This window comes from Amia ocellicauda, chromosome 9 (genome assembly GCF_036373705.1).
Source record: "Amia ocellicauda isolate fAmiCal2 chromosome 9, fAmiCal2.hap1, whole genome shotgun sequence".
NCBI lineage: Eukaryota > Metazoa > Chordata > Actinopteri > Amiiformes > Amiidae > Amia > Amia ocellicauda.
The window spans coordinates 33,166,820-33,182,600 of NC_089858.1; the positions used below are offsets into that span (position 1 = coordinate 33,166,820).

The window sequence follows — 15,781 nt, forward strand, 5'->3', positions numbered from 1 at the left end:
ATACATATTTATATCTATACAGACCACACAACTGTCTCTCTGTCTTCATGTCCACCCAGTCGGTGCTGGATTGCCCTGTTTGTGTGTGTACCCACGATAGAGAGACAGAGGGAGCGCAATGTGACTTTAATAGACTTTATTAAACTGGAATAGCAAACATCAGATAAAATCAGAGGACTGCAATCGATTAGACAACAATAACCCCAACCCTTTAGCGGCACGTAGTGGCGTTTGTGGGGAACTGCAGATCAGTTATATAAACTGGTACCTGTTTTATATCTTATAATAACATGCATTGTGATATTTACAAAATAAAGACTGTGTACTATATACATTTGTAGGATAATAATAATTATAATAATAATAACAGACATAACAACACAAGACAACATTACAAAACCATCTGAAACCCCACTGACGTCCCTCTGTTGCCATGGCGCCGCTATTTCCAGACTTCGGGCAAAACCAGTCACCCGCACAGTGACGTGCACTTCAATTAATAACTTGTGTTGCAGGTGCAGTGCCTCTCCACACCCACAAAAACAGATGTTTCACTGTGGGTTACAGCCTACATGCGTGTGTTTCATAATGTGCTGTGCTCTATGGCACTGTTGTGTTATTTTGTGTTGTGCATTGCTGTGTTGTATGGCACTGTTGCATTGTATTGTTACCAGCACAATACATGTTGCAAATGTTGATAAGATTAGTCACACACATACACACAGACACACACACTCATACACACACACACACACACACACACACACAGAAGTAAATTAGTTTATTTCAAGCCAGTACCATATACAGCAGGAGAGAAACTAGAGAACATTAGAGCTGACAGAGGCTGTAGTAGGTGGGTTAGGAGCTCAGTTCATATCACGGCACAAACGGAACAGAAATACATTTTGAAATCGAGGAGTAGAGACACTTTTCTTCAATGTCTTCTTATAAACCCATGTATTATTACTCTTCTCTTTCTCACTTCCCCCCCTCTCTCTATACCTCACCCCTCTTCCCCTCTCTCTCTATCTCACCCCTTCCCTGCTCTCCCTACGCATCCCTTTCTCTCTCTCTCTCTATCCCTCACCCCTCTTCCCATCTCTCTCCTTCCTTCCCTCTCCATCATCCTCTCTTTCACTGACATTTCTGCAGACAATGCAGTCTCTCAGAAACACTGACTCCCTGCTCACAGTCACTACAGTTCACTGAGTTCGTACTAATACTCCAAATAACTAATTCTCATTAATAAAAAAAACAAAAACAAACATAAAATCAGTCAGCTGGTATTGTGCACAAAGCATTATTATTATTATTATTATTATTATTATTATTATTATTATTAGAATTAGAAGTAAGAGAAGCCCGCCAATCAGTAATGATAATTCAGTAACATCTCCTATCTACGAGTATTGTTCCAGCATTTTACAGAAATCAAACAAAGAAATGTAATGGATTAATGGGTGTGTTTTCTGAGATGGGGTGGGGGTGGGCAGGTGTGTCCTGAGTTTAAAGGGTACCTGCAGTAAAATGTCTTAAAGGGGCAGAAACGTGACAAATACAAACACAAATCATGGTGATTAAAGACTCTCATGTCCGCTCTCTGCTCGCCTCCCCTGGCAGCGCACTGGCTGAATTCTCGGTGCCCACAGGTGTGGAGTCGGTCTTGGAGAAGAAGAACCCTGTCCCCTCGTCCTCCCTCGTGCTCTGGGACACGCAGACATGTGAGTAATCCGCCCGGGAGGGTCCACACAAACAAACACCCCCCTCCACAGCCCCATAGTCACTTCCCGTCGAATGTGCAGTTTGTGCTGAAATGTGAAACAGATTTGCCCACTGAAGTCCCTTCTTCCGGTCACTGGGCTGTTGTTCACACAGTGGTCACGCCAGCGCTAGTCCAGGTATTCAGTGACATGATGCCACGTCTCTCTTAGTCGTTTCTTGGAATGAGTGAAATTTGTTCCAAACTGTGTTGAACAGATCACAATGTGTGTATCTTATAGTATAATATATATATACACACATAGTGATGGCAGAGCGCCACAGGTACCCTTTAAAGAGGCAGGGAAAATGCTGCATGAATACAGCAGCTGCAAATGAGCTTCCGAACTGTCCTGTACACGCCTGATAAGACAGCTTAATTAGGTAATAGAGTAATTAAGAGAACAAGAGCCCCACTGAACTCCACTCCACTCAGCCAAGAGCACAGTTCAGACAGTAATAATACAGTTGTGCAGATATATGGATATGTCTTCTCATATGCAAAAATGTACCTAGTGTCATCTTCATTCCTTAATTGATTGTAGTTCTTTTTTTTAGATTTGTTTCCTATTCCTTAAATAATCATTCTAGCTCTTATTCTTGCTCTCTCTATATATATATAATTTAATGTCAAATTGTTATCTAGTGCGCACTGTTCTGACCCCTCAGCTGGAGAACAGTGTTGTCATGCAGGGGTGTGATGTCAGTGTGTGTGTGTGAGAGAGAGAGAATGTCAGTGAGCATGAGTGTGTCAGTAAGTGTGAGTGTGTCAGTGAGTGTGTTAGTGCGAGTGTGTCAGGGAGTGTGTGTGAGAAAGCATGTCAGTGAGCATGAGTGTGTCAGTAAGTGTGAGTGTGTCAGTGAGTGTGTTAGCGTGAGTCTGTCAGGGAGTGTGTGTGAGAGAGAATGTCAGTGTGTGTGTGTGGGAGGGGGGGCTGCTCCATGCATACTTACTGACACTGTGAGGGAATCGCTTGCTCTGTATGTGTGTGAGTGAGTGTGTGTGTGGAGAGTACAGAGTTTCCCAGTTGTGCAATTGAGTTAAGTGTTGAGAAGTGGGCTTCTTCCATTACTGCCACCCCTGCTGACACCTGTAGCCCACACAGGGGCCTGTTAGACTGGTGTTCTGAGTTCAGGAAAATGGGGAGGCTGGCTCCAGCTGTAGGCTTCTGGTAGAGGAGAGGGCGGGGTGTCTGGGCGAGAGGAAGAGTCACACAACATGGGAGAAAATCGACGCCTCTCTCTCTCGTTCTCTCCCTTTCCCTCTCTCTGTCTCTCTTTGTAATCCTCATTCAGTCCATCGGTACCTTCTGCTTCAACCGTTTAATCTTCCTCCTCCTCTTCCTCAGGGACAATAACAGCAGCACAGCCATGACAATGACAATCACAACCACAGTCACAATGACAACCACACTCACAATCACAAGCACAATGATAACTTCGCCCCCATGTCATTCCTCCAGCTTGCACAGAGACACAAGGGGCGTGGGGGGGTTGTGTGTTTGTTTAGTTTGTTACTTGTGTTTTCTGTGTTGCTGCTCTGGAGTTGAAGAAAGAAGAGAGTGGAGAGGAGTCCAGAGCAGTCCAGTCCAGTCAGGGAGATCATGGGATATTTGACCCATTGGAATCTCTTCTACATGGATACACACATGTGTTTGTGTGTGCCTGTGCGTGTGCACGTGCGTGCGTGTATGAGAAGGGAGGGGGTGTAGAGGGGGGCAGGGGCAGTGGGACCAGGCACTGGGTGAGCAGTGGACAGTGTGTGCAGGCTCATGATGTCTGGGACTATATTCTATGTTTCTATTTTATCTGGGTTTTTTCCACGTCCTCTTCATTTGATTCCTTGTCTTTTCCCTTCTAGGCTGCGTTCTAGATCACATTCTCGTTCTAGATCACATTCTCGAACAGCTGCATGGAGCTCATGATGTTTTCATCCTGCAGTTGTTGGTGGTGGTGCAGAAAGAGAGGGGGTGGGAGGAGAGAAAAGGCTTTGGGTTCACATCTAATGTACATCTTACACACACTGACTGATACACTGACTGACTGTGACCCGCCCCCGACCCCTGACCTCTCACCTTCTGGCAGGTCTCCATGAACTCATCGATGGTCACCACTCCATCCCGGTTCCGGTCCATTTTCTGGAAAGAGGTAAAGAGTGTAGTGTGTGTAGTGTGCAGTGTGTAGTGTGTGTACTACGGTTGCACAGTACCTGAAAGAAGGTGTCCACGTGCTCGGAGGGGGCGTCATCCCGCAGGCTGGGGGACGTGTAGCGTCCCATCATGTCATAGATGGACCGCATGATGGCCAGCATCTCCTGCAGCACAGCACCAACGCAACACCAGTGGACAGGTCAGCACATAGCAGTGACACACACACACATACACACACACACAGCATTAACACACAGAATTAACACATACACCATACTAAACACACACCCACAGAATTAATATACACACCATATTAACATATACACACAGAATTAACTTCCACACCATATTATCATACACACCATATTGATATACACACACAGAATTAACATACACTCATAGAAACACTCACAGAATTAAGACACAAAGTATAAACACACATTAATACACGTGACCAACATAATAATAGCATAACACACTAAAATAAATAACACATATTACAGCACTAATGTACAAAATTAACAAATACAATAATATCACACACACACACAGTAATACACACAATGTATCACAGCGCAGGCACACACAGGATAAGTACGCACAGCAGTAACATACAAAATAACACCACCAATCAATAATACACAATTGCAAGCTAAAATACACACACACCTAGACCCACATCCAGCACACACACACACAGACACACCACCCCCCGACCTCTCTGGTGATGTAGCCGTCCTTGTTGATGTCATACAGGTTAAAGGCCCAGTTCAGCTTCTCAGTCACCGTCCCTCTGAGCAGCACCGACAGACCAATCACAAAGTCCTGCAGCAGAGGGGGCGGGGCAACAGCAACATCAGCCACTGAGTCGAACCCTAACCCTGGGATGCCCGGTCCCCTGGATTTGTGTCCAAAACGTCCTCTCAGTGATTCAAATGTACTTTCAATTGAACGCATCAGTGTTTTCGCATGTTTAAAACTAGGGAGATGTCAAGTGAAATAGTAGAAATTACAATACACAAACAAGGACAGGCGTTACCCTGACACACCCGACCCCGTGCAGTAACTCACACAGCGACACTCAGTGGGATGTGCTCATTTTGGATGTGCAGAGTCAGCGTGTCTCTCCAGCTCACTTCTAATATAGGTGATACTGGCAAAGCTTTATTTGATCTTAGTCTGCTGACATTTTCAGGATTGCATAAAGTCAAAAGAAGAAGATATTTAAACGCGGTACTCAAGCCATTAAAATGAAAACAGTATGGAGACTGTGAGGAGACGGCGAGGGGAGGGAGCACAGCGCAGGGTCACAGGGCTCCAAGGCTTTGCAAAGCTTTCACAACAGAGAACAAGGTTGCTGGTGTTCTGAGAATTCACCTTTAAATAATAATAATAATAACAGGAACAATAGTAATAACCAGACCAAATACATCGCTTTGTTTTGCTGGAGTGTCGTGTTACAACCGTGCTGGTTACTATGGGATCCTAAGCAGAGAAAGAATTTGCAGTACACTGTAAAACACGCTGCTGTGTTCACAGCACGCTACACCACACTACACTCTCTGTCTTTACACCACAATACAGATGTGTACATTTGACTGTGTTTGCAATGTGCTGTAATACCACGTGCTGTATTATAGTGTGTTTACACTGCGCTGTATTAGACAGCACACAGGGCTGACAGCACACTATATTTAACAAAAATAGACTTACACTACATAGATACATAATGACATGTAACTACATGCTGCTATAGTGAAGTAAAAGCTTAGTACCATCCTGTCCCCAACGCCCCACCCAGGAGGCACAGCAGGAAAATCACCCAGGAAATGTGATTTTTCACAGGGTGGGAGACTGGAGATTGATACAAAACAGTGTAGTAGTAATGCTGACACCACACTGTATAGAATATCTTATATATATTTGTGTGTAAGACAATTATAAGACGAGGCCTCAATTCCAAACTGTCGCCATAGGGGCACAGGAGGGTACCAGTCCCGCAGCATGGGGGGGTCACACACAACCCAAGGCGCAGTGGGAGGCAGACTGAGCACCATGTGCTGACACAACAGGGAGGCCCCAAATAACAGCAAGCTGCCCCAGACGGCACTGCAGTGCACCGCGTCTGCGAGGATCTGCAGGTAACGCCGAGGCCAATGACTCACACTGCAGGCAGCGGAGGAGCTATTCTCAACTCCTGGAGCCCTGGGTGGAGTAAGAAGCAAGATCCAGAGCTATAGCCACACCCGAGGACTATAGCCGAGCACCTTTCACAGCAGGGATCTGGGCGGGAATCCAGAGACTCGACCAGGCCTTGCATTTTTTTTCTGGATCGTTTGCTGTATTGTCTTGTTCGTGTTTATCATTAGTTACGTGTTGAGATTAGGGACCTGTTTACTGTGTTTAGTATAGGCTCAGTCTCCCACTCCCACAGCGTGGACACAGTTGTCTGAGGGCAGGGGGTCTCTGGTATCAGTAGCATAACACAAGGTTGGTGAGGAGACGGTTTGTCTACCAGTCTTGTATCAACAGCATATCAAAAGTTCTTGATAAGATGAGTAAGGAGACAGATTGCCTAACATGCTTTTAGGAGGGGTGAGAAAATCCCCTCTGAGTGGTGTGGGTGTGGGAACCAGAGCCACTACCCTGGAATGTGGGAGGGGGGGCTCCATTGTCACTTTGTATGGTCATAGGTGGCTGCCATTGGCTACTCTGAGGGGTGGGGTGATCAGTCAGGAAGGCGGAGTTGGACAGGGGTTCAAATCATAAAAGACTGACTATTCAATCAAGTCTTTGTATCAGTTTTGCCTTTGCTGTACTTGTATTCTGTGATCTGTATTATTTTCTTCATGAATAAATGTAATTGTGTGTTCTTACACGCAGGGACAACAGACCCTGAGAGACAGACACTCAGATAGACATGGACAGACAGAGAAAACAGACACAGAGAGACACTCCAGTGCACACACACAGAAAGACACATGCTGGACAAAGGCAGAGAGAGAGACAGAGGAAGAGTTGGGGTCCCTCTCCCTCTCCCCTCTCTCTCTTCCACACCCTCTCCCTCTCCCTCTCTCTCTCTCCCTCCCTCTCTCCTTCTCTCTCACCCTCTCACCTCGAAACGGATGGAGCCGCTGCGATCGATGTCAAAAGCGTTGAACAGGAAGTGGGCATACGTTGTGGCGTCTGGAGAGAGGGAGAGAGAAAAAGGGAGAGGGCAGGGTTATTTACAGTTTTTTTTTCTGTGTCTCCCTGTCAGTCTGTCTGTTTTCTTTGTCGGTGTGTCCATTGAACTGTCAGTCTCTAATTTTCTCTGTGTCTGTCTGTCTGTCTTTTTCGGTCTGTGATTATCTTAGTGTCGGACTGTAGGTCTGCTCATCAGTGTCAGGGTTCATTGCCAGTTCCCCCTTTTCCCCTTTCTCTCTCTCTGTCTCTCACCTCCTTGAGGGAAGAACTGGGAGTAAATCATCTTAAATGTCTCCTCGTCCACCAGACCACTGGGACACTCCTGGAACACAGAGACAGAGAGAGAGAGAGATGGAGGGGGTTGGGGGGTTGGGGGGTTGGAAGGAGACAGGAAGAGAGAAAGAGATGGAGAGGCACAGAGACACATGGAGAGGCAGAAACGGATGGGAGAAGGTTCAAGAGAGTGTGACAGATAGTGAGGGAGCCAAGGAAAGAGAGAGGGAGAGCCAGAGAGAGAGAGAGAGAGAGAGGGAGAGAGAGAAAGTGGCCGTCTGATTAAATTACTGCTACAGTCTGCCTCAGGGCACTGACACAACCTGCAAATCATACCACCCTGACCCCCTCCCCCTCCTCCCCTCTCTCTCTCTCTCTCTCTCTCTCTCTCTCTCTCTCAGACTCACGTTCTTGAAGCCCCTGTACAGTGACTGCAGCTCCCTCTTGGTGAATTTGGTCTGGGCCTGCAGCTGCTCCAGGCCCTCTGGCTGGTGCCGCACTGTGGACAGCTCCAGATCACTGTCGCTGCTGTCTGTGGGCCCAGGGACAGGGCCAGGAGAGAGGGAGGGAGAGAGGAAGAGAGGGAGGAAGAGAGAGACAGAGTGACAGTTCGGTGATGGGGAAGAGAGAGTGAAGGTGCGGGTGAGACAGGGCGAGGGAGTGGGAGGGTGAGGGTGTGGAGGAGAGAGAGGGAGAGGACGTGAGGGTGGGAGAGGGTGTGGGTGAGATAGGGGGCGAGGGAGAGCAAGTGTGAGAGGAAGAGTGAGGGTGAGGAGCAGAGAGAGCAGAGAGGAAGAGAAGGAGAAAGAATTGAAGGTGAACTCGGTTAGTTAAGGGAAGGGAGAGAAGGGGGGAAGGAGCAGGCAGAGAGAGAGAGAGAGAGAGGGAGGGAGCAGGGAGAGGGGGAGAGAGAATATGTGGGTTAAAACCAAACACATACTCACCACTGTCTGTTAGACAGAGACAGAGAGAGGGAGGGAGCAGAGGGAGAGAGGCAGGGAGGGAGGGGAGGAGGAAGGGAGGAACAAAAAGGTAGTGAGGTGGAGAGAGAGAGAGAGAGAGAGGGAGAAAAGAGAGTGCATGAATAATTAGATTAAAAGAAAATACCAGCCAGCACTGTATGGACTATAGTATAGTATAGTATAGTATAGTATAGAACCCAACCTGGAGTCAGTGCTGTGTGGACTATAGTATAATATAGTATAGTATACTATAGTATAGGGGCCCAGATTGGAGCCAACACTCCAATCAATTGATCTGTCGATTAACCATTAAATCAATCAATCATAATAATCAATACAACACAATATAAAATCACAGATGACCACAAGATAACTGAAAACTGTTTTGGTACTCAGGTATAAAATCACAACAGAGACCGTTTACACACAATGCACTGGCACTGTGACAAACATACATTGTGACACACTGACACTGACACACGGACGCGGACACTGTGACACACTGCATTGCCACTGTTACACACTGACACCATGACACTGACACACTGCACTGACACTGTGACACACTCTCCCCACTCTCTCACCTCTTCTTTTAATTTCTCCCCGTCTCTGGTCCCGTCCCCTCACCCTCTCTTCCTTTCTCTCTTGACCTCCCTCCCCCCCCCCCTCTCTCTCCGTCAGGCCCTACCTGTGTCAGTGATGTCAATGAGGCCCAGCAGGTGCAGGAGTTTGAGGAAGATGAGGACGAGGAAGACGATGCCCACAGTCTGCAGCCCCTCTGACTCCCAGCTCGCCCTCATTGCCCCCACCCCTCCCTGCGATACCCCGCTGCCCCACTCCCGCCCACACCCCTGCGGAGCTCTCCCCACTGCGGACGCCTCAAACCCCCCCACACCGAACAACCGGACCACAGACCCCAGCCCCTTCCCACCCTCCCCCTCACCCCTCTCTTTCTCTCTCTCTCTCCCTCTCTCTCTGTCTCTTTCTCTGGCGTTCACTAGGTCTGTCTCTGTCTCTCTCCTCCCCGCACAGGGGCCAGTCCTCAGTTCCGTCTTGCCAGTTGACAATAAATGATAAATAATATTAATCACATAATATTAGAAGTATCCCAATAATAATAGCAGTAGCCCAGGTTCTCCAGCAAATTCCGATTCACAAAATCAAGAAAGAGAAAGAAAATCGTCTCACAAAGTCGGACAGCCACCCTCCCTCCCTATTCCTCTCTTTCTCTCCCTCTCTCTTTCTCACTCTCTCTCTGTGGCAGAAGTAATAGCAACATGTTGCAGGGAACAGGCAACAAGGGATCTCCCATAACTCTCCCTCCCCCCTCTCTATTTCTTTCTTTCCCTCTATTTATGCTAGTATAAAAAATATGCTGAAATAAAAAAAATCTCATTCTCCTTTTCTTTCTCTCTCTCTCTCTCTCTCTCTCTCTGTCTCTCTCTCTCTTTCTCAGTTTCTGGCTCTAGGGATGTACTGTGTTCTGTGCAATGGAGTCCAATGGAGTCCAGTTCAGACCAGACCAGACTGACTGACTGACACACTGACTGACTGATACCTTGCCTGCAAGCTCCTCTCTCAGTACACACACATTATGAGGCTCCAGCCCTCAGGGGCCTCACAGCTCATTAGCCTGCCTGATTGGGCTTTAATTGCTTGTTCCACTTTGAGATCCAGTACTGGGACTGTCCCTGAGAGACACAAACCGTCCCTGAGAGACACAAACTGTCCCTGTCTCTCTCTGTCTCTCCTTGACCCTTCTCTCTCTCTCCCCATTACTATTTCTGACTCCAATGCAGAGTCACTCCCACCTCCTCCCTGTCTGTCCCACCCTCTCTCTTTCTGTTAATCCCTCTCTCCATCTGTCCCACCCTCTCTCTTTCTGTTAATCCCTCTCTCCGTCTGTCCCACCCTCTCTCTTTCTGTAAATCCCTCTCTGTCTGTCCCTCCCCCTCTCTGTCTGTTAATCCCTCTCTCTTTCCCTCCCTCACTCTCTGTCTGTCATTTAAAAAAGAAGGAAAAAAAATCAAGAATTCTCTGTCTCGCTGTGAGAGAGAAAAATGTCCTGAAACACTAATGTAATAAATGTATATCAAATAAATTATAGATAACATTGCCCCAGAGCCACACTGCACAGCCACAGCAGCCTATCAGACTACACACACACGGAAAATAACACACACACACACACACACACACTATAACACGCAAACAATAAAACACACACTCTCTCTCTCATACTCACACACAACACACACACACACACACACTCACTCACTTTCTCTCTCTCTCACACACACACACACTCCCTCTCTACAGTCAGGCACAGTGCAACACAAAGCAGTGCACTCTTATTATGCAATTCTAAGAAGTAATACAGAGTAAATTGAGGACAATGTCTCCCTCTAGAGGTCTGGCTCTGTAGTGCACAGTCACTGCGATGTCCACAGATCACCACTGCCTGTATCACAGCAAATCTGCAGCTTAGAGTCCATTCACCAGAACAGACAGACAGACAGACAGACAGACAGACAGAGAGGAAGAGGAGGAGAAGATGGAGAGGGTGACAAAACAGAAACTGTATAAGACTGTGAACAACGAGAGGCTCAGAGCAGTTCTTCCTAGAACAGAACAGAGGAATCTGGGAAAAGAGGAACAGAGGGGTAGAAAGAAAGAAAAAAAAAGAAAAGTAAGACAAAGATAGAGATGACAAAGCAACAACTCTTCCTCCACATGGCCTCAACACCGACACAGCCTCAACACAACCTCCACACAGGGTCACCACATTGCTGAGGCAGGACACTCAGAGCAGGGCTAAATGGGTCAGGTATCGACCCCCGCTCAGTACCGTGGCTCTGATTTCCTTGGCTCTGCAGACATTGTGTTTTAATAGCCTCTGTGCAGCCATAAATAGCCGGCATCCCCGTCAGAGACGCCTTCCTCCCCAGGTTCACCGGCAAAGTTACTCACCCCCGGCTCAGCACCGAGGCCCGGCTCAGAGTGGGAGTGGGGGTGGGGGGGAGCACTTTCTATTGTGTTGGATTTCCTATCCCTCTTCACTGTGTCTGTAAACGCTTTGGCCACACCCATGTCAACTGGTCAATAAAGCTCGTTTTACACTTGGATTGGAATTTGAGAGAGAGAGCAAGAGAGGGACGGAGATTGTTTATTTATTTTGTGGAATACATTTATTTATTATCCCCCCATATCAATATTATTATTCCTTTTTCTCTTTGTCATGTCTATCTCATTGGCAATAGATTATATATGGCCAGTGAAGCACCTTGAACTGAACTGAATTGAATTAAGAGAGGGAGAGAGACATGTGAAGGACTGTCCAGGGATGCAGGGATGCAGGGTGTGAGCCCTCGTGTCACAGCAGATCAAACAGCACTGACCTCCCTCCCTCTCTCTCTCACTTCAGATCAAAGGGAATCGACCCCCCCACCCCTCCCTCTCTCCCTCTCTCCATCTCCCTCTCCCCCAGTAAACGCCCAGTAAACGGTCACAGTAGCGGCCTGAGAGTTGGACTCATTCTCCGCCTCTCTGATCCCACTCCATTAGTGAAAGAGAGAGGGAGAGAGGGGAGAGAGGGATATGGGAGGGGTGGACCCAGGGGAGAGCAGGGGAGACCTATTGCCAGGAAACAGCAACAGAAGAAGAAGCAGAGAAGAGAGAGAGAGAGAGAGAGAGGGAGAGAGGCAGGGGAGGGGGCTGGGGCCTAGTGGTTAAAGACATTAGTGACCAAGAGAGAAAGAAAGAAAAGCGAGAGAGCAGTGGGGGGCAGGAGTAAAGGATATTTTTATTTTTTATTTTTTTAAAGGTAAGGAGTATCCTGGGGGGGTGGGGGGGTGTCCTTCAGAGTGCCTAAGGAAGACACAGGGCTCCATATTTAGCCAGCAGTAAACAGAGTCAGCTCAATACGCCATCCATTATTAATGCAAAGTAATGCTACACCACACTGAGGCCTCCACAACACGATGGAGGGAGGGAGAGAGTTCAGAGGAGTGCAGATAGAAGAGAGAGGAGTGGCAGTGAGAGGAGGGGATGGAGACCACATTGAGGTGAGAAAGAGAGGGAGATATCCCATAGATAGAACACCTATGGGATGAACTGGACAGAGTGAATCAGGAAGAGAGGCGCCAGCTTGCACACTGCAGTGACTCACACACACACCACTGACACTCTCATACACCACTGACTCACACACACCCTCACTCTATCAGCGCAGACCCCCTCACACTGCACTGTGAAGCTTAACTACAAGCTGTTGCAACCTGTATAAAATAGAACAATACACCGTAACACAACATAATACATCTCTGTGAGACACTGTACATCTCAGTGTGTCTCTGTGTGTCTCTGTGCGCCTCAGTGTGTATCAGTGCTTCCAGTTTGTCTCAGTGCGTCTCTGTGTCTCATTGTGTCTCTGTGAGCCTCAGTGAGTCTCTGTGCCTCAGTGTGCCTCAGTGTGTCTCTGTGTATCTCAGTGCATTTCTGTACGTCTCAGTGTGTTTCTGTGCTCTCAGTGTGCCTCTATGTGTCTATGTGTGTCTCAGTGAGTCTCAGTGCATCTCAGTGTGTCTATGTGTCTCTGTGTGCCTCTGTGCATCTCAGTGCATTTCTGTGCGTCTCAGTGCATGTCAGTGCGTCTCTGTGCGTCTCTGTGCATCTCTGTGCGTCTCTGTGTGTCTCTGTCTCCAGCTCTTCCTACCTTCCATGGACATGGGCTCCAGGATGCCAAACTGCTTGAGCACGGCGACGAACAGGATGATGACGACCCCCACGGCAAACAACTCCATCCCCTGGATCCCCATGGCAGCACAGGCCCAGAGCCCCCAAAGAGCGCTGCACTGTATTACACTGTCCTGTCACTATACTGCACTGTACTGCACTGTACTGCACTGTACTGAGGGAGGGAGTGTGTAAAGTGTGAGTGGGGGAATGAGGCAGTGAGGCAGTGGGTGTGTGAGGGAGGGAGTGAGCCAAAGACAGCACAGTACTTGACAGCTGCAGTTATTGTCTGAAATCAAGTATTGGGGAATCCGGGACGGGGGGGTCTTTCCTCAGGTCACCTCCTCATAACAACAGAACTCCAAATGACCAGCGCCACCACACTCAGAGGAGGAGCAGGGAGAGAGGATGGGTGAGGGAGAGATGCAGAGAGGGAGGTAGAGGGGGAGAGAAAGAGAGAAGCTGGTGTTGGATTTTTCCGATTTTAACTTTTCAGGTTTGCTGTTTCCTGTCGGTGCTTTTTCTTTTGTTCCCCAAACAGATGAAGACAGAACAAGCAGAGTACAGCTCAGCACAGAGAGAGAGAGTTCGCAAATGCTCCTCCTCCTCCTCTTCCTCCTCCTCTCCAGTCCCCAATTACATGGCAGGTGGGACCACTGGGATGTAGACTGGACACTTGGGAGCACAAATGTCCAGCTAGTGCAGCTCAGCAAAACTCTAGTTTTCTTTTGAGAAAGATCATGTATTTGTGGATGTTATTCTCCTGTGGCTGAAGGACGAGTCAGCGTTCAGGTGCTCAGGTATGTGGGCTCTCGTTGGTGGTCACGGGTTCAGTGGTCCATTTGGTGTCCAGCACCCCTGGCTCACTCTGTCCGACACACTGACTGATACACTGACCGACTGACTGGATAACACACTGATTGTCTGACACCCTAACCTCCCGAGTGACTGACTGATACACTGACAGAATAACACACTGACTGACTGACTGACTGATTGACCAACTTACTACAGGACTGACACAGTCATTGACTACCTCTCTAACTGACTGAATGATTGATACCCTGATACACTGCCTGACTGACACACTGGCTGACACACAGACTGACACAGACTGACACACTGGCCAACAACTTTCTAAAAACGTGTTTTCTTCCCTTCTGCGACAATCAAGCATCAGCAAACTTTTTTAACTCTTAAAACAAATACACATATGCCATTTTTTCAGTTTTTTACATGTGACCACATTTCATGCCGAAATGAAAGAACGCAGAGAAACGCAGATCAATACTGACAGGGTAACAGCCAAACCAAGAGGGAGAGAGTCTCAGCCTCAGGTCCGTGCCGGGGCTGGCTCTGTGAGCACGGGCTCTGCCTCAGTCAAGTCACCCAAACTTTCTCTCCCCGCAGCGCGAGCTCGGCAGGAATCATCATTGACCGAGAATGGATCCCTCTCCCTCCCCCTCTCCGCGTCCCGCTGCTATAGATCTGAGGAAGAATTTTAAAACTCCGTTAAAACCCAGATCAGGGGCCGAGGTCCCAGTCAGAAGGAAGAGCAAAACATTAAATTTCCATTGTCAGATTTCCAGAGGAAAAGCAAAAGCAAAAGCAGTCTGTCACGCCAACCCACTCTCTCTCTCTCTCTCTCTCTCTCTCTCTCTCTCTCTCTCTCTCTTCCTTCTCCTTCTTCTCCTCTCTCTGGTCGTTTGGGCGGAGGGAAAGGACTCCAGCAATCCGGCAGGGAAACACAAATCTGGCAGCAGAGGTCGGAGTGAGCTGAGAATCGTTCTGTGGCTCCACCAGTAGGATTGGTGTTGGGTTCCCCGCTCTCTCGCTCTCTTGCTCTCTCGCTCTTTCGCTGTCTCCGTCTCTGTGGCCGTTCCTCAGAAGCCCAAGGGGGTGTACTGGAGAGGGGTAAGTGTGTGGCGGGGTGTGTGTGCGGGGCAGTCCTCGGGGGGTGGGGGGGTGGCGATGTAGCCCCCCCGAAGTGGCAGTGGGGGTGTCGTGTGTCCGAGTGTCCCAAGACTGAGCTCCGCTCGAAATCAGCTGGCTCCCGTGCTCTCTGATGCTCTCTCTCTCTCTCTCTCCTCCCAGACACCCGTGCCAAGGGCTGCTCTCTCTCTCTTTCTATCTCTTCTTACACCTCATACTCTGTTCCCTCCCTTCCTTTCTGTCCCTCACTGTCTTGTAGGAAAGCAGTGAATAAACCCTAAACTGCTCTCTCTCTCTCCCTCTCTCTTTCTCTCTATTTCTTTCACACACACAGTCCACCCCCCTCCTTCCCTATCCATACCCTCCCATCATCTCTCTCTCATTGCACTTTCACCTCATTCATTCTCCCTCTCTCTTTATATATCTCTCTTCTCAACCACAAGCTTTCTCCCTTCCCTCAATCCCCCCACCCCCCCACCACCCCCTCTCCTGACCTCAAGCCAATATGACCCTCAGACAAAACCTCTTCAGAGCTGTGAAGAGAAACCCAGGAAGAGGTTTTATTTCTGGGACAAACCCTCCCTCTCTTTTCCTCCCTCCCTCTTTCTCTCTTGTTCTCCCTCTCTCCCTCCCACTTTCTCTCCCTCTCTCTCTCCTTCCTCAGATGACACACTACCTCTGCAAGATTAACAGAATGAAAACCAAAGAACAGGACTACCCAGGTCATTATAGCACCTTTCAGCCACAGCAGCTGTGGGCTATAGTATAGTAGAGTATAGTAGAGTA

General features: G+C 48.3%; 1 protein-coding gene across 1 annotated transcript; it reads right to left on the bottom strand.

The window, feature by feature from the left end:
• Nucleotides 1-121: 121 nt before the first annotated feature.
• kcnip3a (Kv channel interacting protein 3a, calsenilin) lies at nt 122-15,372 on the bottom strand. Its single transcript, XM_066714176.1, has 8 exons — nt 13,044-15,372; nt 7,775-7,899; nt 7,347-7,416; nt 7,024-7,094; nt 4,626-4,733; nt 3,968-4,072; nt 3,834-3,896; nt 122-3,693 (listed from the first exon to the last, which is right to left on the bottom strand). The coding sequence occupies exons 1-8, from the start codon at nt 13,144-13,146 to the stop codon at nt 3,646-3,648; spliced, it is 693 nt and encodes a 230-aa protein (XP_066570273.1). The 5' UTR covers nt 13,147-15,372; the 3' UTR covers nt 122-3,645.
• Nucleotides 15,373-15,781: the final 409 nt, after the last annotated feature.